The 21,147-nt window shown below is 52.4% G+C and overlaps 1 protein-coding gene across 2 annotated transcripts in view; it reads left to right on the top strand.

Moving 5' to 3' along the window:
* The first annotated feature begins 1,493 nt into the window (after positions 1-1,493).
* pde3b (phosphodiesterase 3B) overlaps positions 1,494-21,147 on the top strand; it is a 74,016-nt gene continuing 54,362 nt past the window's right edge. For both annotated transcript variants that reach the window (XR_009205872.1, XM_058400569.1), the window contains exon 1: positions 1,494-2,815. Coding sequence is in view for 1 of the 2 variants with exons in the window: in XM_058400569.1 (XP_058256552.1) it covers positions 1,934-2,815 (882 nt within the window). In the remaining variant the exon portion in view is untranslated. The remainder of the gene's footprint in view (positions 2,816-21,147) is intronic.

Below are 21,147 nucleotides of genomic sequence, written 5' to 3'. Positions count from 1 at the left end.
TAATAATCACACTCCAGGGTCACTCAGATGAGGTTCCTTTTTGAATCTGGTTCCTCTCAAGGTTCCTTCTTCATATGGCTTCAGGGAGTTTCCTCTGGCCTGCTCATTAAGGATTAATTTAAAAATGTAGATCTGTGGTTTATATATTTCTGTAAAGCTGCTTTATGACAATGTCCCTTGTTAAAAACACTATCCAAATAAAATGTGATTAAAGAGTCTGGGATTGTACAGTCTCGAAATGACAAGGAACTGTACAATCACCCAAGTGCACTCGGTGGAGAGAAATGACCTCTTGATGTCAGAGACAGGAAAACTGCATTAGCAACACATTTTGGCAATGTGAGGAGAGAAGGACAGTATGTTGTGTGTGGTTTCTGGGTCAGATGAAGCCATCTGGGAGTTGTCCATTGAGATGATGCTGGTGTCTGGAGATTTATGTCCCAGGAAGCCCTCATATCTGTGTCTCCTTCTGGCTCTAAAGCTATGTGCTATGCTGCAAGAAATGAGATCAGCACCGAGTGGGATGGACACCGTCCCGTCCTAACAGGCCAGCCTTGCCCTCAAAAGAGCTCCAATTATCTATGAAGCCCACATTGTTTTCGGAGCACCACCTGGACATCCAGCAGTTCAGTGACCATAACCTGCTGTAAGCTACATCGCCACACCGCATTGGGATGGGGCCAGAGCATACTACGGCGTCGGACATTGCCTTCGCTAATTTACACACCTCTACAACATTACTCTTAGTAACCTCAGACTGATGAAGGCGTGTATCATTAGCTCCTACATGAAAGACTATCTTCGAGAACCTATGCTTGTCTAGGACCCTAAGATTACGATTACCTGCTCCCAGAGTACACCTAACCTGTGCTGCTGGAGCCCCTAAAGGCCTAGCTAATTTCACATGCCTTTAGATTGAGTCTCCTATAACCAGAGCTCTTTCAGGTTTCTCAGCGAGTTCTTCACTGAGGAGAACAAACCTGTTGGGCTTGTGAAGCGGAGAGGAGTGGTGCTCCCGTGGGCGAGCTTTAGTGCTAGCCTTGGGTTTGCGACTAACTTACAATTATTACAAGTAAAATTACCGCTAATGCCAGAGGAAGAATTACTGAAGATCCTGCAGCTCACAAACTGGACAGGTTGAACATATTTAATGATTATGTACCTTTAACTGAACATGAGAAGATTAAAAAGATCTGAAGTGGGTTTCCTCTGCTTTGTCTTTAAACAGACAACATCTGAAAAGATTAACTGCAACAGGAAAAAGACAAATTATCAAGCAAAAGAGGCAAAATTATTGGGGAAAAGGGAAAATTAAATGGTATAATTTAAACACCAGTACATTAACACCAGTGAATTAGAAAGCAGAAGTTTAAGTATATTTCAGATAAGTCATGCTTCTTCTTCTTTGTGTAGTTGCTGTTGTCAGGGAGAGAATACTGATGAGTATTTAACTGTAATAACATTCATTAACACACACACACACACACACACACACACACACAGAAGCACACGCGTGAGTGAAATTCTGATGTTTCTGCTAGAACATTATGAATGAAGTTCTCTCCTCTGTGCACGTCACCCAGGATGAAATGGATCCTGTGCCCTACTTAGTGAACTGCATGTCCACCACAGATTCGGACACAGCCACGAAATCATGACTCGTCGCTGCTCGCCGTTCGTCTCGAGTCTCGGGTGAATTTTCGCCTCTAGGCGGCGCTACAGAGCTCATCAGCGCTAAAACAACAACAACACTTCACCTTCTTTCTTCCTTTGCAGTCGAGAGAGAAGAAAAAAAAATGCAGGAGTGTGTTTGAGTCGGTTCCGGAGCGCGTCCGCCGCCATGTAGCGAAACCGCCGATCGTCGGCAGGATGAAAGTTTGAGACGGGAACGGAAAGCGCGTGCTGTTTTTTTTGGTCGGGAGGAGGGAAAAACATGGCTGTGCGGGAGGAAGGCGAGGTTCCGCACGGTAAAGTGAGGCACGACGGCGGCGCGGAGAGCTTCAGGAACGGCTACGTGAAGAGCTGCGTCACTCCGCTGAAGCAGGACCCGCCGCGGGGGCTTTTCTATAGCGCGTGCCGCTCGTGCAGCGACACGGACTCCAACTCCACCGGGGTCGCACGCGTCTCCGCCGCCTACGCGGGAGCTTTCGCGGCGCTCGCGGCGTCTTTCTTCCTTTCACGTCGCTTTCAAAGCGCCGAATTGCGCGCGCTGCTCTCGGACGTCGCAAGTTCTCTGAGCCCGTTGTTCAGTATCGGGTGCGCGCACTTCTTTCTCACCTTCTACCTTCGCCGGCGGAAGCGCGAGAGCAGTCGCGGCTGGCTCGTGGCCCTGCCGGTCTCTTGCTACCTGGGGGACTTCGCGGCGCTGCGCTTCCTGCAGTGGGGATCCGGGGACCAGGAGGACTCCGCCGCTGTCTCGCATCACGTGCATACGGCGGGCCGCCTGCTGTTCGTGCTCGGTTGCGTGGGCCTGCTCACTCTGCTACCGACACTCAAACTCCGACACAGTGTGCTCGTGCTACTTTTCGCCAGCGGCGCGTGGCTGCTCGCGCACACCGGCCTGAGCTGCGTGGCATCGTGGCTCAGGCCGCTGATCGCGTGCGCTGCCGCCGTGACAGGCTCAGTGTTCGGCCTCGGTTTCGACCGCTCGTATCCGCCGAGGGAAACGACCAACCGGACGTCCGAGGAGCGCGTCCCGGTGGTGAGGCCGAGGCGGAGATCCAGCTGTGTGTCACTAGGAGAAACCTCCAGTAGCTACTATGGCAGCTGGAAAATGCCGCGCAGACCGTCATTACCGTGCATCTCCCGAGAGCAGGTAACACACACACACACACACACACACACACACACACACACACACACACACAACATCTTCATCAACCGCTTCTTACGGTCACTCAGCGCGTGAAGCTGTGGCCCTTTAAACTTCCAAACCTCTTTAAACAGTGTGTTGGTCAGTTCTCCGTTTCTTACAAAAGTTCTTAAAAAAATCCGATCTTCATCACTAACACTAAATCAGACTCAGGGAAGAGTGTCCGATCTCTAACACTAAATCAGACTCAGGGAAGAGTGTCCGATCTCTAACACTAAATCAGACTCAGGGAAGAGTGTCCGATCTCTAACACTAAATCAGACTCAGGGAAGAGTGTCCGATCTCTAAGAAAAACAATTAGAAAAAGTTGTTGATAATCAAACACTAAAGAGAAATCATTTCTTTCTGAGAGAGAGATTATTATTCCAACTCTTCATCTTTAAATGTTATCTTTATAACGAACTCTCAGTTTATAACTTCTCTCAGGTGTGACCCTCAGGTCCCCAGCTGACTCCACACCTTACCTCACTCCACTCCACTCCACTCCACTCCACACCTTACCTCACTCCACTCCACTCCACTCCACTCCACTCCACACCTCACTCCACTCCACACTCCACACCTTACCTCACTCCACTCCACTCCACACCTCACTCCACTCCACACTCCACACCTTACCTCACTCCACTCCACTCCACTCCACACCTCACTCCACTCCACACTCCACACCTTACCTCACTCCACTCCACTCCACACCTCACTCCACTCCACACTCCACACCTTACCTCACTCCACTCCACTCCACTCCACACCTTACCTCACTCCACTCCACTCCACTCCACTCCACTCCACTCCACACCTCACTCCACTCCACTCCACTCCACTCCACTCCACTCAACTCCACTCCACTCCATTCCACTCCACACTCCACACCTCACTCCACACCTTACCTCACTCCACTCCACTCAACTCCACTCCACACTCCACACCTCACTCCACACCTTACCTCACTCCACTCCACTCAACTCCACTCCACACTCCACACCTCACTCCACACCTTACCTCACTCCACTCCACTCAACTCCACTCCACACTCCACACCTCACTCCACACCTTACCTCACTCCACTCAACTCCACTCCACTCCACTCCACACCTCACTCCACTCCACTCAACTCCACTCCACACTCCACACCTCACTCCACACCTTACCTCACTCCACTCAACTCCACACCTTACCCCACTCCACTCCACTCCACTCCACACTCCACACCTTACCTCACTCCACTCAACTCCACTCCACTCCACTCCACACTCCACACCTTACCTTACCTCACTCCACTCAACTCAACTCCACTCCACACTCCACACCTTACCTCACTCCACTCCACTCCACACTCCACACCTCACTGCACTCCACACCTCACCGCACTCCACTCCACACCTCACTCCAAACCTCACCTCACTCCACTCCACACTCCACACCTCACTCCACTCCACACTCCACACCTCACTCGACTCCACACTCCACACCTCACCTCACTCCACACCTCACTCCACTCCACTCCACTCCTCACCTCACTCCACTCCACTCCACTCCACACCTCACCTCACCTCACTCCACTCCACCTCACCTCCACACCTCACTCCACTCCACACTCCACACCTCACTGCACTCCACACCTCACTCCACACCTCACCTCACTCCACTCCACACCTCACTGCACTCCACACCTCACTGCACTCCACTCCACACCTCACTCCAAACCTCACCTCACTCCACTCCACACTCCACACCTCACTCCACTCCACACTTCACCTCACTCCACTCCACACCTCACTGCACTCCACACCTCACCTCACTCCACTCCACACTCCACATCTCACCCCACCTCACCTCACTCCACACTCCACACCTCACTCCACTCCACTCCACACTTCACCTCACTCCACTCCACTCCACTCCACACTTCACCTCACTCCACTCCACTCCACTCCACACTTCACCTCACTCCACTCCACTCCACTCCACACCTCACTCCACTCCACTCCACTCCACTCCACACCTCACCTCACCGCACTCCTTACTCCACACTCCACACCTCACTCCACTCCACTCCACACCTCACCTCACCGCACTCCTTACTCCACACTCCACACCTCACTCCACTCCACACCGCACTCCTTATCTCACACCACACCTCTCTTCTCTCTTCTATTAAAAAGTTTTACTAAAAGCTTTTTGTGGCTGTATGGTGTGATGGAGTGAAATCAGAGAGTGGAGCTGCAGAGTGAATAGGACTGAGGGTAAAGGTCACCAGGTGTGTGATGCTGTAAGGTTGTAATGAGTGTGTGTGTGTCAGTTGATGAGCATGTTGTTAGAGCTCAGTGTTGTCTGTATCTCAAGGCTGTGAAAGTTTGTGAACATTTTTTACAAAACAGATTAAGAACAGTTTTTCTAAAAGTTAGATTATTTTTTTAAATACTTTCTGCTGTCTGTGTGTGTGTTGTTCTGCTGTGTGTGTGTGTGTTGTTCTGCTGTGTGTGTGTGTGTTCTGCTGTGTGTGTGTGTGTTCTGCTGTGTGTGTGTGTTGTTCTGCTGTGTGTGTGTTGTTCTGCTGTGTGTGTGTGTTCTGCTGTGTGTGTGTGTTGTTCTGCTGTGTGTGTGTTGTTCTGCTGTGTGTGTGTGTGTTCTGCTGTGTGTGTGTGTGTTCTGCTGTGTGTGTGTGTGTTCTGCTGTGTGTGTGTGTGTTCTGCTGTGTGTGTGTGTGTTGTTCTGCTGTGTGTGTGTGTGTTCTGCTGTGTGTGTGTGTGTTCTGCTGTGTGTGTGTGTGTTCTGCTGTGTGTGTGTGTGTTCTGCTGTGTGTGTGTGTGTTCTGCTGTGTGTGTGTGTGTTCTGCTGTGTGTGTGTGTGTGTTCTGCTGTGTGTGTGTGTGTTCTGCTGTGTGTGTGTGTTCTGCTGTGTGTGTGTGTGTGTTCTGCTGTGTGTGTGTGTGTGTTCTGCTGTGTGTGTGTGTGTGTTCTGCTGTGTGTGTGTGTGTGTTCTGCTGTGTGTGTGTGTGTTCTGCTGTGTGTGTGTGTGTGTTCTGCTGTGTGTGTGTGTGTGTTCTGCTGTGTGTGTGTGTGTGTTCTGCTGTGTGTGTGTGTGTGTTCTGCTGTGTGTGTGTGTGTGTGTTCTGCTGTGTGTGTGTGTGTGTGTTCTGCTGTGTGTGTGTGTGTTCTGCTGTGTGTGTGTGTGTTCTGCTGTGTGTGTGTGTGTGTTCTGCTGTGTGTGTGTGTGTTCTGCTGTGTGTGTGTGTGTGTTCTGCTGTGTGTGTGTGTGTGTTCTGCTGTGTGTGTGTGTGTGTTCTGCTGTGTGTGTGTGTGTGTGTTCTGCTGTGTGTGTGTGTGTTCTGCTGTGTGTGTGTGTGTGTTCTGCTGTGTGTGTGTGTGTGTTCTGCTGTGTGTGTGTGTGTGTTCTGCTGTGTGTGTGTGTGTGTTCTGCTGTGTGTGTGTGTGTGTTCTGCTGTGTGTGTGTGTGTGTTCTGCTGTGTGTGTGTGTGTGTTCTGCTGTGTGTGTGTGTGTGTTCTGCTGTGTGTGTGTGTGTTCTGCTGTGTGTGTGTGTGTTCTGCTGTGTGTGTGTGTGTGTTCTGCTGTGTGTGTGTGTGTGTGTGTGTTCTGCTGTGTGTGTGTGTGTGTGTGTGTGTTCTGCTGTGTGTGTGTGTGTGTGTGTGTTCTGCTGTGTGTGTGTGTGTGTGTGTTCTGCTGTGTGTGTGTGTGTGTGTGTTCTGCTGTGTGTGTGTGTGTTCTGCTGTGTGTGTGTGTGTTCTGCTGTGTGTGTGTGTGTGTGTTCTGCTGTGTGTGTGTGTGTGTGTTCTGCTGTGTGTGTGTGTTCTGCTGTGTGTGTGTGTGTGTGTTCTGCTGTGTGTGTGTGTGTGTGTTCTGCTGTGTGTGTGTGTGTGTGTTCTGCTGTGTGTGTGTGTGTGTTCTGCTGTGTGTGTGTGTGTGTGTTCTGCTGTGTGTGTGTGTGTGTGTTCTGCTGTGTGTGTGTGTGTGTGTGTTCTGCTGTGTGTGTGTGTGTGTGTGTGTGTTCTGCTGTGTGTGTGTGTTCTGCTGTGTGTGTGTGTTCTGCTGTGTGTGTGTGTGTGTGTGTGTTCTGCTGTGTGTGTGTGTTCTGCTGTGTGTGTGTGTTCTGCTGTGTGTGTGTGTTCTGCTGTGTGTGTGTGTGTGTGTGTTCTGCTGTGTGTGTGTGTGTGTGTGTTCTGCTGTGTGTGTGTGTGTGTGTGTTCTGCTGTGTGTGTGTGTGTGTGTGTGTGTTCTGCTGTGTGTGTGTGTGTGTGTGTGTTCTGCTGTGTGTGTGTGTGTGTGTTCTGCTGTGTGTGTGTGTGTGTGTGTTCTGCTGTGTGTGTGTGTGTGTGTGTTCTGCTGTGTGTGTGTGTGTTCTGCTGTGTGTGTGTGTGTGTGTTCTGCTGTGTGTGTGTGTTCTGCTGTGTGTGTGTGTTCTGCTGTGTGTGTGTGTTCTGCTGTGTGTGTGTGTGTGTGTGTTCTGCTGTGTGTGTGTTCTGCTGTGTGTTTGTGTGTGTGTGTTCTGCTGTGTGTTTGTGTGTGTGTGTTCTGCTGTGTGTGTGTGTGTGTGTGTGTGTTCTGCTGTGTGTGTGTGTGTGTGTGTTCTGCTGTGTGTGTGTGTGTGTGTGTTCTGCTGTGTGTGTGTGTGTGTGTGTTCTGCTGTGTGTGTGTGTGTTCTGCTGTGTGTGTGTGTGTGTGTGTGTTCTGCTGTGTGTGTGTGTGTTCTGCTGTGTGTGTGTGTGTGTGTTCTGCTGTGTGTGTGTGTTCTGCTGTGTGTTTGTGTGTGTGTGTTCTGCTGTGTGTGTGTGTGTGTGTGTGTTCTGCTGTGTGTGTGTGTGTGTGTGTTCTGCTGTGTGTGTGTGTGTGTGTGTTCTGCTGTGTGTGTGTGTGTGTGTGTTCTGCTGTGTGTGTGTGTGTGTTCTGCTGTGTGTGTGTGTGTGTTCTGCTGTGTGTGTGTGTGTGTTCTGCTGTGTGTGTGTGTGTTCTGCTGTGTGTGTGTGTGTTCTGCTGTGTGTGTGTGTGTGTGTGTGTTCTGCTGTGTGTGTGTGTGTGTGTGTGTTCTGCTGTGTGTGTGTGTGTGTGTGTTCTGCTGTGTGTGTGTGTGTGTTCTGCTGTGTGTGTGTGTGTGTTCTGCTGTGTGTGTGTGTGTTCTGCTGTGTGTGTGTGTGTTCTGCTGTGTGTGTTCTGCTGTGTGTGTTCTGGTGTGTGTGTGTGTTCTGGTGTGTGTGTGTGTGTTCTGCTGTGTGTGTGTGTGTTCTGCTGTGTGTGTGTGTGTGTTCTGCTGTGTGTGTGTGTGTGTGTTCTGCTGTGTGTGTGTGTGTGTGTTCTGCTGTGTGTGTGTGTGTGTTCTGCTGTGTGTGTGTGTGTGTTCTGCTGTGTGTGTGTTCTGCTGTGTGTGTGTTCTGCTGTGTGTGTGTTCTGCTGTGTGTGTGTTCTGCTGTGTGTGTGTGTGTGTTCTGCTGTGTGTGTGTGTGTGTTCTGCTGTGTGTGTGTGTGTTCTGCTGTGTGTGTGTGTGTGTTCTGCTGTGTGTGTGTGTGTGTTCTGCTGTGTGTGTGTGTGTTCTGCTGTGTGTGTGTGTGTGTTCTGCTGTGTGTGTGTGTGTGTTCTGCTGTGTGTGTGTGTTCTGCTGTGTGTGTGTGTTCTGCTGTGTGTGTGTGTGTGTGTTCTGCTGTGTGTGTGTGTGTGTGTTCTGCTGTGTGTGTGTGTGTGTGTGTGTGTTCTGCTGTGTGTATGTGTGTGTTCTGCTGTGTGTGTGTGTGTGTGTGTGTTCTGCTGTGTGTGTGTGTGTGTTCTGCTGTGTGTGTGTGTGTGTTCTGCTGTGTGTGTGTGTGTGTTCTGCTGTGTGTGTGTGTGTGTTCTGCTGTGTGTGTGTGTTCTGCTGTGTGTGTGTGTGTGTTCTGCTGTGTGTGTGTGTGTTCTGCTGTGTGTGTGTGTGTTCTGCTGTGTGTGTGTGTGTGTGTTCTGCTGTGTGTGTGTGTGTTCTGCTGTGTGTGTGTGTGTGTGTTCTGCTGTGTGTGTGTGTGTGTGTTCTGCTGTGTGTGTGTGTGTGTGTTCTGCTGTGTGTGTGTGTGTTCTGCTGTGTGTGTGTGTTCTGCTGTGTGTGTGTGTGTGTGTGTTCTGCTGTGTGTGTGTGTGTTCTGCTGTGTGTGTGTGTGTTCTGCTGTGTGTGTGTGTGTTCTGCTGTGTGTGTGTGTGTGTTCTGCTGTGTGTGTGTGTGTGTTCTGCTGTGTGTGTGTGTGTGTTCTGCTGTGTGTGTGTTCTGCTGTGTGTGTGTTCTGCTGTGTGTGTGTGTTCTGCTGTGTGTGTGTTCTGCTGTGTGTGTGTTCTGCTGTGTGTGTGTTCTGCTGTGTGTGTGTTCTGCTGTGTGTGTGTGTTCTGCTGTGTGTGTGTGTTCTGCTGTGTGTGTGTGTTCTGCTGTGTGTGTGTGTGTGTTCTGCTGTGTGTGTGTGTTCTGCTGTGTGTGTGTGTGTGTTCTGCTGTGTGTGTGTGTGTTCTGCTGTGTGTGTGTGTGTTCTGCTGTGTGTGTTCTGCTGTGTGTGTTCTGGTGTGTGTGTGTGTTCTGCTGTGTGTGTGTGTTCTGCTGTGTGTGTGTGTTCTGCTGTGTGTGTGTGTTCTGCTGTGTGTGTGTGTTCTGCTGTGTGTGTGTGTGTGTGTTCTGCTGTGTGTGTGTGTGTGTGTTCTGCTGTGTGTGTGTGTGTGTGTTCTGCTGTGTGTGTGTGTGTGTGTTCTGCTGTGTGTGTGTGTGTGTTCTGCTGTGTGTGTGTGTGTGTTCTGCTGTGTGTGTGTGTGTGTTCTGCTGTGTGTGTGTGTGTTCTGCTGTGTGTGTGTGTGTTCTGCTGTGTGTGTGTGTGTTCTGCTGTGTGTGTGTGTGTGTGTGTGTGTGTGTTCTGCTGTGTGTGTGTTCTGCTGTGTGTGTGTTCTGCTGTGTGTGTGTGTGTGTTCTGCTGTGTGTGTGTCCTGCTGTGTGTGTGTGTGTGTTCTGCTGTGTGTGTGTGTGTGTTCTGCTGTGTGTGTGTGTGTGTTCTGCTGTGTGTGTGTGTGTGTTCTGCTGTGTGTGTGTGTGTGTTCTGCTGTGTGTGTGTGTGTGTTCTGCTGTGTGTGTGTGTGTGTTCTGCTGTGTGTGTGTGTGTGTTCTGCTGTGTGTGTGTGTGTGTGTTCTGCTGTGTGTGTGTTCTGCTGTGTGTGTGTTCTGCTGTGTGTGTGTTCTGCTGTGTGTGTGTTCTGCTGTGTGTGTGTGCGTGTTCTGCTGTGTGTGTGTGTGTGTGTGTTCTGCTGTGTGTGTGTGTTCTGCTGTGTGTGTGTGTGTTCTGCTGTGTGTATGTGTGTTCTGCTGTGTGTGTGTATGTGTGTTCTGCTGTGTGTGTGTATGTGTGTTCTGCTGTGTGTGTGTATGTGTGTTCTGCTGTGTGTGTGTGTGTGTGTGTTCTGCTGTGTGTGTGTGTGTTCTGCTGTGTGTGTGTGTGTGTTCTGCTGTGTGTGTGTGTGTGTGTGTTCTGCTGTGTGTGTGTGTGTGTGTTCTGCTGTGTGTGTGTGTGTGTGTTCTGCTGTGTGTGTGTGTGTGTGTGTGTTCTGCTGTGTGTGTGTGTGTGTGTTCTGCTGTGTGTGTGTGTGTGTGTGTGTTCTGCTGTGTGTGTGTGTGTGTGTTCTGCTGTGTGTGTGTGTGTTCTGCTGTGTGTGTGTGTGTTCTGCTGTGTGTGTGTGTGTTCTGCTGTGTGTGTGTGTGTGTTCTGCTGTGTGTGTGTGTGTGTTCTGCTGTGTGTGTGTGTGTTCTGCTGTGTGTGTGTGTGTGTGTGTTCTGCTGTGTGTGTGTGTGTGTGTGTTCTGCTGTGTGTGTGTGTGTGTGTGTTCTGCTGTGTGTGTGTGTGTGTTCTGCTGTGTGTGTGTGTGTGTGTTCTGCTGTGTGTGTGTGTGTGTGTTCTGCTGTGTGTGTGTGTGTTCTGCTGTGTGTGTGTGTGTGTTCTGCTGTGTGTGTGTGTGTTCTGCTGTGTGTGTTCTGCTGTGTGTGTGTTCTGCTGTGTGTGTGTTCTGCTGTGTGTGTGTTCTGCTGTGTGTGTGTTCTGCTGTGTGTGTGTGTGTTCTGCTGTGTGTGTGTGTGTGTTCTGCTGTGTGTGTGTGTGTGTTCTGCTGTGTGTGTGTGTGTGTGTGTTCTGCTGTGTGTGTGTGTGTTCTGCTGTGTGTGTGTGTGTGTTCTGCTGTGTGTGTGTGTGTGTGTTCTGCTGTGTGTGTGTTCTGCTGTGTGTGTTCTGCTGTGTGTGTGTGTGTGTGTTCTGCTGTGTGTGTGTGTTCTGCTGTGTGTGTGTGTGTTCTGCTGTGTGTGTGTGTGTTCTGCTGTGTGTGTGTGTGTTCTGCTGTGTGTGTGTGTGTTCTGCTGTGTGTGTGTGTGTTCTGCTGTGTGTGTTCTGCTGTGTGTGTTCTGCTGTGTGTGTTCTGCTGTGTGTGTGTGTTCTGCTGTGTGTGTGTGTTCTGCTGTGTGTGTGTGTGTGTTCTGCTGTGTGTGTGTGTGTGTTCTGCTGTGTGTGTGTGTGTGTTCTGCTGTGTGTGTGTGTGTGTGTTCTGCTGTGTGTGTGTGTGTGTGTTCTGCTGTGTGTGTGTGTGTGTTCTGCTGTGTGTGTGTGTGTGTTCTGCTGTGTGTGTGTGTGTGTTCTGCTGTGTGTGTGTGTGTGTGTTCTGCTGTGTGTGTGTGTGTGTGTTCTGCTGTGTGTGTGTGTGTGTTCTGCTGTGTGTGTGTGTGTGTTCTGCTGTGTGTGTGTGTGTGTTCTGCTGTGTGTGTGTGTGTGTGTTCTGCTGTGTGGTGTGTGTGTGTGTGTGTTCTGCAGTGTGGTGTGTGTGTGTGTGTGTGTGTGTGTGTTCTGCTGTGTGTGTGTGTGTGTGTGTGTGTGTTCTGCTGTGTGTGTGTGTGTGTGTGTTCTGCTGTGTGTGTGTGTGTGTGTTCTGCTGTGTGTGTGTTCTGCTGTGTGTGTGTGTTCTGCTGTGTGTGTTCTGTGTGTGTGTGTGTGTGTGTGTGTGTTCTGCTGTGTGTGTGTGTGTGTGTTCTGCTGTGTGTGTGTGTGTGTTCTGCTGTGTGTGTGTGTTCTGCTGTGTGTGTGTGTGTGTGTTCTGCTGTGTGTGTGTGTGTTCTGCTGTGTGTGTGTGTGTTCTGCTGTGTGTGTGTTCTGCTGTGTGTGTGTGTGTGTGTTCTGCTGTGTGTGTGTGTGTGTGTTCTGCTGTGTGTGTGTGTGTGTGTTCTGCTGTGTGTGTGTTCTGCTGTGTGTGTGTTCTGCTGTGTGTGTGTTCTGCTGTGTGTGTGTTCTGCTGTGTGTGTGTGTGTTCTGCTGTGTGTGTTCTGCTGTGTGTGTTCTGCTGTGTGTTCTGCTGTGTGTGTTCTGCTGTGTGTGTTCTGCTGTGTGTGTGTGTTCTGCTGTGTGTGTGTGTGTGTGTTCTGCTGTGTGTGTGTTCTGCTGTGTGTGTGTTCTGCTGTGTGTGTGTTCTGCTGTGTGTGTGTGTGTTCTGCTGTGTGTGTGTGTGTGTGTTCTGCTGTGTGTGTGTGTGTGTGTGTGTTCTGCTGTGTGTGTGTGTGTGTGTTCTGCTGTGTGTGTGTGTGTGTGTTCTGCTGTGTGTGTGTGTGTGTGTTCTGCTGTGTGTGTGTGTGTGTGTTCTGCTGTGTGTGTGTGTGTGTGTTCTGCTGTGTGTGTGTGTGTGTGTTCTGCTGTGTGTGTGTGTGTGTGTTCTGCTGTGTGTGTGTGTTCTGCTGTGTGTGTGTGTGTGTGTTCTGCTGTGTGTGTGTGTGTGTGTTCTGCTGTGTGTGTGTGTGTGTGTTCTGCTGTGTGTGTGTGTGTGTTCTGCTGTGTGTGTGTGTGTGTTCTGCTGTGTGTATGTGTGTGTTCTGCTGTGTGTGTGTGTGTGTTCTGCTGTGTGTGTGTGTGTGTTCTGCTGTGTGTGTGTCTCTGCTGTGTGTGTGTTCTGCTGTGTGCTGTGTGTATGTGTGTGTTCTGCTGTGTGTATGTGTGTGTTCTGTTCTGCTGTGTGTGTGTGTGTGTTCTGCTGTGTGTGTGTGTGTGTTCTGCTGTGTGTATGTGTGTGTTCTGCTGTGTGTGTGTGTGTGTGTTCTGCTGTGTGTGTGTGTGTGTTCTGCTGTGTGTGTGTGTGTGTTCTGCTGTGTGTGTGTGTGTGTTCTGCTGTGTGTGTGTGTTCTGGTGTGTGTGTGTGTGTGTGTGTGTGTGTGTGTGTGTGTTCTGCTGTGTGTGTGTGTGTGTTCTGCTGTGTGTGTGTGTGTGTGTTCTGCTGTGTGTGTGTGTGTGTGTGTGTTCTGCTGTGTGTGTGTGTGTGTTCTGCTGTGTGTGTGTGTTCTGCTGTGTGTGTGTGTGTGTGTTCTGCTGTGTGTGTGTGTTCTGCTGTGTGTGTGTGTTCTGCTGTGTGTGTGTGTGTGTTCTGCTGTGTGTGTGTGTGTGTGTTCTGCTGTGTGTGTGTGTGTGTGTTCTGCTGTGTGTGTGTGTGTTCTGCTGTGTGTGTGTGTGTGTGTGTGTTCTGCTGTGTGTGTGTGTGTGTTCTGCTGTGTGTGTGTGTTCTGGTGTGTGTGTGTGTGTGTGTGTGTGTGTGTGTGTGTGTGTTCTGCTGTGTGTGTGTGTGTGTTCTGCTGTGTGTGTGTGTGTGTTCTGCTGTGTGTGTGTGTGTGTGTGTGTGTGTGTGCTGCTGTGTGTGTGTGTGTGTGCTGCTGTGTGTGTGTGTGTGCTGCTGTGTGTGTGTGTGTGTGCTGCTGTGTGTGTACTGCTGTGTGTGTGTGTGTGTACTGCTGTGTGTGTGTGTACTGCTGTGTGTGTGTGTACTGGTGTGTGTGTACTGCTGTGTGTGTGTGTGTGTGTACTGCTGTGTGTGTGTGTGTGTGCTGCTGTGTGTGTGTGTGTGTGTGCTGCTGTGTGTGTGTGTGTGTGTTCTGCTGTGTGTGTGTGTGTGTGTTCTGCTGTGTGTGTGTGTGTGTGTTCTGCTGTGTGTGTGTGTGTGTGTTCTGCTGTGTGTGTGTGTGTGTGTTCTGCTGTGTGTGTGTGTGTGTGTTCTGCTGTGTGTGTGTGTGTGTGTTCTGCTGTGTGTGTGTGTGTGTGTTCTGCTGTGTGTGTGTGTGTGTGTGTTCTGCTGTGTGTGTGTGTGTGTGTTCTGCTGTGTGTGTGTGTGTGTGTTCTGCTGTGTGTGTGTGTGTGTGTTCTGCTGTGTGTGTGTGTGTGTGTTCTGCTGTGTGTGTGTGTGTGTGTTCTGCTGTGTGTGTGTGTGTGTGTTCTGCTGTGTGTGTGTGTGTGTGTTCTGCTGTGTGTGTGTGTGTGTGTTCTGCTGTGTGTGTGTGTGTGTGTTCTGCTGTGTGTGTGTGTGTGTGTGTTCTGCTGTGTGTGTGTGTGTGTGTTCTGCTGTGTGTGTGTGTGTGTGTTCTGCTGTGTGTGTGTGTGTGTGTTCTGCTGTGTGTGTGTGTGTGTGTTCTGCTGTGTGTGTGTGTGTGTGTTCTGCTGTGTGTGTGTGTGTGTGTTCTGCTGTGTGTGTGTGTGTGTGTTCTGCTGTGTGTGTGTGTGTGTGTTCTGCTGTGTGTGTGTGTGTGTTCTGCTGTGTGTGTGTGTGTTCTGCTGTGTGTGTGTGTGTGTGTTCTGCTGTGTGTGTGTGTGTGTGTGTGTTCTGCTGTGTGTGTGTGTGTGTGTGTGTTCTGCTGTGTGTGTGTGTGTGTGTGTGTTCTGCTGTGTGTGTGTGTGTGTGTGTGTGTGTGTGTGTGTGCTCGCGTGTTCTGCAGTGTGGTGTGTGTGTGTGTGTGCGCGTGTTCTGCAGTGTGGTGTGTGTGTGTGTGTGCGCGTGTTCTGCAGTGTGGTGTGTGTGTGTGTGTGCGCGTGTTCTGCAGTGTGGTGTGTGTGTGTGTGTGTGTGCGCGTGTTCTGCAGTGTGGTGTGTGTGTGTGTGCGCGTCTTCTGCAGTGTGGTGTGTGTGTGTGTGTGCGCGCGTGTTCTGCAGTGTGGTGTGTGTGTGTGTGTGTGTGCTCGCGTGTTCTGCAGTGTGGTGTGTGTGTGTGTGCGCGCGTGTTCTGCAGTGTGGTGTGTGTGTGTGTGTGTGTGTGCGCGTGTTCTGCAGTGTGGTGTGTGTGTGTGCGCGTGTTCTGCAGTGTGGTGTGTGTGTGTGTGTTCTGCAGTGTGGTGTGTGTGTGTGTGTGTGTGTGTGTGTGCTCGCGTGTTCTGCAGTGTGGTGTGTGTGTGTGTGCGCGTGTTCTGCAGTGTGGTGTGTGTGTGTGTGTGTGTGCGCGTGTTCTGCAGTGTGGTGTGTGTGTGTGCGCGTGTTCTGCAGTGTGGTGTGTGTGTGTGTGTTCTGCAGTGTGGTGTGTGTGTGTGTGTGCGCGTGTTCTGCAGTGTGGTGTGTGTGTGTGTGTGTGCGCGCGTGTTCTGCAGTGTGGTGTGTGTGTGTGTGCGCGTGTTCTGCAGTGTGGTGTGTGTGTGTGCGCGTGTTCTGCAGTGTGGTGTGTGTGTGTGTGCGCGCGTGTTCTGCAGTGTGGTGTGTGTGTGCGCGTGTTCTGCAGTGTGGTGTGTGTGTGTGCGTGCGCGTGTTCTGCAGTGTGGTGTGTGTGTGTGTGTGTGCGCGTGTTCTGCAGTGTGGTGTGTGTGTGTGTGTGTGTGTGTGTGCGCGTGTTCTGCAGTGTGGTGTGTGTGTGTGTGCGCGCGTGTTCTGCAGTGTGGTGTGTGTGTGTGTGCGCGCGTGTTCTGCAGTGTGGTGTGTGTGTGTGTGTGTGCGCGCGTGTTCTGCAGTGTGGTGTGTGTGTGTGTGTGTGTGTGTGTGCGCGCGTGTTCTGCAGTGTGGTGTGTGTGTGTGTGTGTGCGCGTGTTCTGCAGTGTGGTGTGTGTGTGTGTGTGTGCGCGCGTGTTCTGCAGTGTGGTGTGTGTGTGTGTGTGTCTGTGTGTGCGCGCGTGTTCTGCAGTGTGGTGTGTGTGTGTGTGCGCGCGTGTTCTGCAGTGTGGTGTGTGTGTGTGTGTGCGCGTGTTCTGCAGTGTGGTGTGTGTGTGTGCGCGTGTTCTGCAGTGTGGTGTGTGTGTGTGTGTGTGTGTGCGCGTGTTCTGCAGTGTGGTGTGTGTGTGTGTGTGCGCGTGTTCTGCAGTGTGGTGTGTGTGTGTGTGTGTGCGTGTTCTGCAGTGTGGTGTGTGTGTGTGTGTGCGCGTGTTCTGCAGTGTGGTGTGTGTGTGTGTGTGCGCGTGTTCTGCAGTGTGGTGTGTGTGTGTGTGTGTGCGCGTGTTCTGCAGTGTGGTGTGTGTGTGTGTGCGCGTGTTCTGCAGTGTGGTGTGTGTGTGTGTGTGTGTGCGCGTGTTCTGCAGTGTGGTGTGTGTGTGTGCGCGTGTTCTGCAGTGTGGTGTGTGTGTGTGTGTGCGCGCGTGTTCTGCAGTGTGGTGTGTGTGTGTGCGCGTGTTCTGCAGTGTGGTGTGTGTGTGTGTGTGTGTGTGCGTGTTCTGCAGTGTGGTGTGTGTGTGTGTGTGCGCGTGTTCTGCAGTGTGGTGTGTGTGTGTGTGTGTGCGCGTGTTCTGCAGTGTGGTGTGTGTGTGTGTGTGCGCGTGTTCTGCAGTGTGGTGTGTGTGTGTGCGCGTGTTCTGCAGTGTGGTGTGTGTGTGTGCGGGCGTGTTCTGCAGTGTGGTGTGTGTGTGTGTGTGTGTGCGTGTTCTGCAGTGTGGTGTGTGTGTGTGTGTGTGCGCGTGTTCTGCAGTGTGGTGTGTGTGTGTGTGTGTGTGTGTGCGCGTGTTCTGCAGTGTGGTGTGTGTGTGTGTGTGTGTGTGTGTGTGTGTGCGCGTGTTCTGCAGTGTGGTGTGTGTGTGTGTGTGCGCGTGTTCTGCAGTGTGGTGTGTGTGTGTGTGTGTGTGCGCGTGTTCTGCAGTGTGGTGTGTGTGTGTGTGTGTGTGTGCGCGTGTTCTGCAGTGTGGTGTGTGTGTGTGTGTGTGCGCGTGTTCTGCAGTGTGGTGTGTGTGTGTGTGTGTGCGCGTGTTCTGCAGTGTGGTGTGTGTGTGTCTGTGCGCGTGTTCTGCAGTGTGGTTTGTGTGTGTGTGTGTGTGCGCGTGTTCTGCAGTGTGTGTGTGTGTGTGTGTGTGTGTGTGTGTGTGCGCGTGTTCTGCAGTGTGGTGTGTGTGTGTGTGTGCGCGTGTTCTGCAGTGTGGTGTGTGTGTGTGTGTGTGTGTGTGTGTGCGCGTGTTCTGCAGTGTGGTGTGTGTGTGTGTGTGTGTGCGCGTGTTCTGCAGTGTGGTGTGTGTGTGAGTGTGTGCGCGTGTTCTGCAGTGTGGTGTGTGTGTGTCTGTGCGCGTGTTCTGCAGTGTGGTGTGTGTGTGTGTGTGCGCGTGTTCTGCAGTGTGGTGTGTGTGTGTGTGTGTGCGCGTGTTCTGCAGTGTGGTGTGTGTGTGTGTGTGTGTGTGTGCGCGTGTTCTGCAGTGTGGTGTGTGTGTGTGTGTGTGCGCGTGTTCTGCAGTGTGGTGTGTGTGTGTGTGTGCGCGTGTTCTGCAGTGTGGTGTGTGTGTGCGCGTGTTCTGCAGTGTGGTGTGTGTGTGTGTGTGTGTGTGTGCGCGTGTTCTGCAGTGTGGTGTGTGTGTGTGTGTGCGCGTGTTCTGCAGTGTGGTGTGTGTGTGTGTGTGTGCGCGTGTTCTGCAGTGTGGTGTGTGTGTGTGCGCGTGTTCTGCAGTGTGGTGTGTGTGTGTGCGCGTGTTCTGCAGTGTGGTGTGTGTGTGTGTGTGTGTGTGTGTGTGTGCGCGTGTTCTGCAGTGTGGTGTGTGTGTGTGTGCGCGTGTTCTGCAGTGTGGTGTGTGTGTGTGGGTGTGTGTGTGTGTGTGCGTGTGTTCTGCAGTGTGGTGTGTGGGTGTGTGTGTGTGCGCGTGTTCTGCAGTGTGGTGTGTGTGTGTGTGTGTGTGCGCGTGTTCTGCAGTGTGGTGTGTGTGTGTGCGCGTGTTCTGCAGTGTGGTGTGTGTGTGCGCGTGTGTTCTGCAGTGTGGTGTGTGTGTGTGTGTGTGTGTGTGTGTGTGTACGCATGTTCTGCAGTGTGGTGTGTGTGTGTGTGCGCGTGTTCTGCAGTGTGGTGTGTGTGTGTGTGTGTGTGTGTGTGCGCGTGTTCTGCAGTGTGGTGTGTGTGTGTGTGTGTGTGTACGCGTGTTCTGCAGTGTGGTGTGTGTGTGTGTGTTCTGCAGTGTGGTGTGTGTGTGTGTGTTCTGCAGTGTGGTGTGTGTGTGTGTGTGTTCTGTGGTGTGTGTGTGTGTGTGTGCGCGCGTGTTCTACAGTGTGGTGTGTGTGTGTGTGTGCGCGTGTTCTGCAGTGTGGCGTGTGTGTGTGTGCGCGCGTGTTCTGCAGTGTGGTGTGTGTGTGTGTGTGCGCGTGTTCAGCAGTGTGGTGTGTGTGTGTGCGCGTGTTCTGCAGTGTGGTGTGTGTGTGTGTGTGTGCGCGCGTGTTCTGCAGTGTGGCGTGTGTGTGTGTGTGTGTGTGTGCGCGTGTTCAGCAGTGTGGTGTGTGTGTGTGTGCGCGCGTGTTCTGCAGTGTTGTGTGTGTGTGTGTGTGTGTGTGCGCGTGTTCTGCAGTGTGGTGTGTGTGTGTGTGTGTGCGCGTGTTCTGCGGTGTGGTGTGTGTGTGTGTGCGCGTGTTCTGCAGTGTGGTGTGTGTGTGTGTGTGCGCGTGTTCTGCAGTGTGGTGTGTGTGTGTGCGCGTGTTCTGCAGTGTGGTGTGTGTGTGTGTGTGTGCGCGCGTGTTCTGCAGTGTGGTGTGTGTGTGTGTGTACGCGTGTTCTACAGTGTGGTGTGTGTGTGTGTGTGTGCGCGTGTTCTGCAGTGTGGTGTGTGTGTGTGTGTACGCGTGTTCTACAGTGTGGTGTGTGTGTGCGCGTGTTCTGCAGTGTGGCGTGTGTGTGTGTGTGTGTGTGTGCGCGTGTTCTGCAGTGTGGTGTGTGTGTGTGTGCGCGCGTGTTCTGCAGTGTGGTGTGTGTGTGTGTGTGTGTGTGTGCGCGCGTGTTCTGCAGTGTGGTGTGTGTGTGTGTGTGTGTGCGCGTGTTCTGCAGTGTGGTGTGTGTGTGTGTGTGCGCGTGTTCTGCAGTGTGGTGTGTGTGTGTGTGTGCGCGTGTTCTGCAGTGTGGTGTGTGTGTGTGTGCGCGTGTTCTGCAGTGTTGTGTGTGTGTGTGTGTGTGTGCTCGCGTGTTCTGCAGTGTGGTGTGTGTGTGCGCGTGTTCTGCAGTGTGGTGTGTGTGTGTGCGCGTGTTCTGCAGTGTGGTGTGTGTGTTTGTGTGCGCGTGTTCTGCAGTGTGGTGTGTGTGTGTGTGTGTGTGTGTGCGCGTGTTCTGCAGTGTGGTGTGTGTGTGTGTGTGCGCGTGTTGTGGTGTGTGTGTGTGTGTGTGCGCGTGTTCTGCAGTGTGGTGTGTGTGTGTGCGCGCGTGTTCTGCAGTGTGGTGTGTGTGTGTGTGTGTGTACGCGTGTTCTACAGTGTGGTGTGTGTGTGTGTGTGTGTGCGCGTGTTCTGCAGTGTGGTGTGTGTGTGTGTGTGTGCGCGCGTGTTCTGCAGTGTGGTGTGTGTGTGTGTGCGCGCGTGTTCTGCAGTGTGGTGTGTGTGTGTGTGTGTGCGCGCGTGTTCTGCAGTGTGGTGTGTGTGTGTGTGCGCGCGTGTTCTGCAGTGTGGTGTGTGTGTGTGTGTACGCGTGTTCTACAGTGTGGTGTGTGTGTGTGTGTGTGTGCGCGTGTTCTGCAGTGTGGTGTGTGTGTGTGTGTGCGCGTGTTCAGCAGTGTGGTGTGTGTGTGTGCGTGCGCGCGTGTTCTGCAGTGTGGTGTGTGTGTGTGTGTGCGCGTGTTCTGCAGTGTGGTGTGTGTGTGTGTGCGCGTGTTCTGCAGTGTGGTGTGTGTGTGTGTGGGTGTGTGTGTGTGTGTGTGTGCGCGTGTTCTGCAGTGTGGTGTGTGTGTGTGTGTGTGTGCGCGCGTGTTCTGCAGTGTGGTGTGTGTGTGTGTGTGTGCGCGTGTTCTGCAGTGTGGTGTGTGTGTGTGTGTGTGTGCGCGTGTTCTGCAGTGTGGTGTGTGTGTGTGTGTGCGCGCGTGTTCTGCAGTGTGGTGTGTGTGTGTGTGTGTGTGTGTGCGCGTGTTCTGCAGTGTGGTGTGTGTGTGTGCGCGTGTTCTGCAGTGTGGTGTGTGTGTGTGTGTGTGCGCGTGTTCTGCAGTGTGGTGTGTGTGTGTGTACGCATGTTCTGCAGTGTGGTGTGTGTGTGTGCGCGTGTTCTGCAGTGTGGTGTGTGTGTGTGTGCGCGTGTTCTGCAGTGTGGTGTGTGTGTGTGCGCGTGTTCTGCAGTGTGGTGTGTGTGTGTGTGTGTGCGCGTGTTCTGCAGTGTGGTGTGTGTGTGTGCGCGTGTTCTGCAGTGTGGTGTGTGTGTGTGTGTGCGCGTGTTCTGCAGTGTGGTGTGTGTGTGTGTGCGCGTGTTCTGCAGTGTGGTGTGTGTGTGTGTGTGTGTGCGCGTGTTCTGCAGTGTGGTGTGTGTGTGTGTGCGCGTGTTCTGCAGTGTGGTGTGTGTGTGTGTGTGTGTGTGTGTGTGCGCGTGTTCTGCAGTGTGGTGTGTGTGTGTGTGCGCGTGTTCTGCAGTGTGGTGTGTGTGTGTGTGTGTGTGCGCGTGTTCTGCAGTGTGGTGTGTGTGTGTGTGTGTGTGCGCGTGTTCTGCAGTGTGGTGTGTGTGTGTGTGTGCGCGTGTTCTGCAGTGTGGTGTGTGTGTGTGTGTACGCATGTTCTGCAGTGTGGTGTGTGTGTGTGTGTGTGTGCGCGTGTTCTGCAGTGTGGTGTGTGTGTGTGTGCGCGCGTGTTCTGCAGTGTGGTGTGTGTGTGTGTGTGTGTGCGCGTGTTCTGCAGTGTGGTGTGTGTGTGTGTGTGTGTGTGCGCCTGTTCTGCAGTGTGGTGTGTGTGTGTGTGCGCGCGTGTTCTGCAGTGTGGTGTGTGTGTGTGTGTGTGTACGCGTGTTCTGCAGTGTGGTGTGTGTGTGTGTGTTCTGCAGTGTGGTGTGTGTGTGTGTGTGTGCGCGTGTTCTGCAGTGTGGTGTGTGTGTGTGTGTGCGCGTGTTCTGCAGTGTGGTGTGTGTGTGTGTGTGTGTGTGCGCGTGTTCTGCAGTGTGGTGTGTGTGTGTGTGTGTGCGCGCGTGTTCTGCAGTGTGGTGTGTGTGTGTGTGTGTGTGTACGCGTGTTTTGCAGTGTGGTGTGTGTGTGTGTGTGTGTGTGCGCGCGTGTTCTGCAGTGTGGTGTGTGTGTGCGCGTGTTCTGCAGTGTGGTTTGTGTGTGTGTGTGTGTGTGCGCGTGTTCTGCAGTGTGGTGTGTGTGTGTGCCACAGAG

Source organism: Hemibagrus wyckioides, linkage group LG10, assembly GCF_019097595.1.
Source record: "Hemibagrus wyckioides isolate EC202008001 linkage group LG10, SWU_Hwy_1.0, whole genome shotgun sequence".
NCBI lineage: Eukaryota > Metazoa > Chordata > Actinopteri > Siluriformes > Bagridae > Hemibagrus > Hemibagrus wyckioides.
The sequence above is the reverse complement of the archived record's forward strand: the minus strand, read 5'-3'. Positions and strand labels throughout refer to the sequence as shown.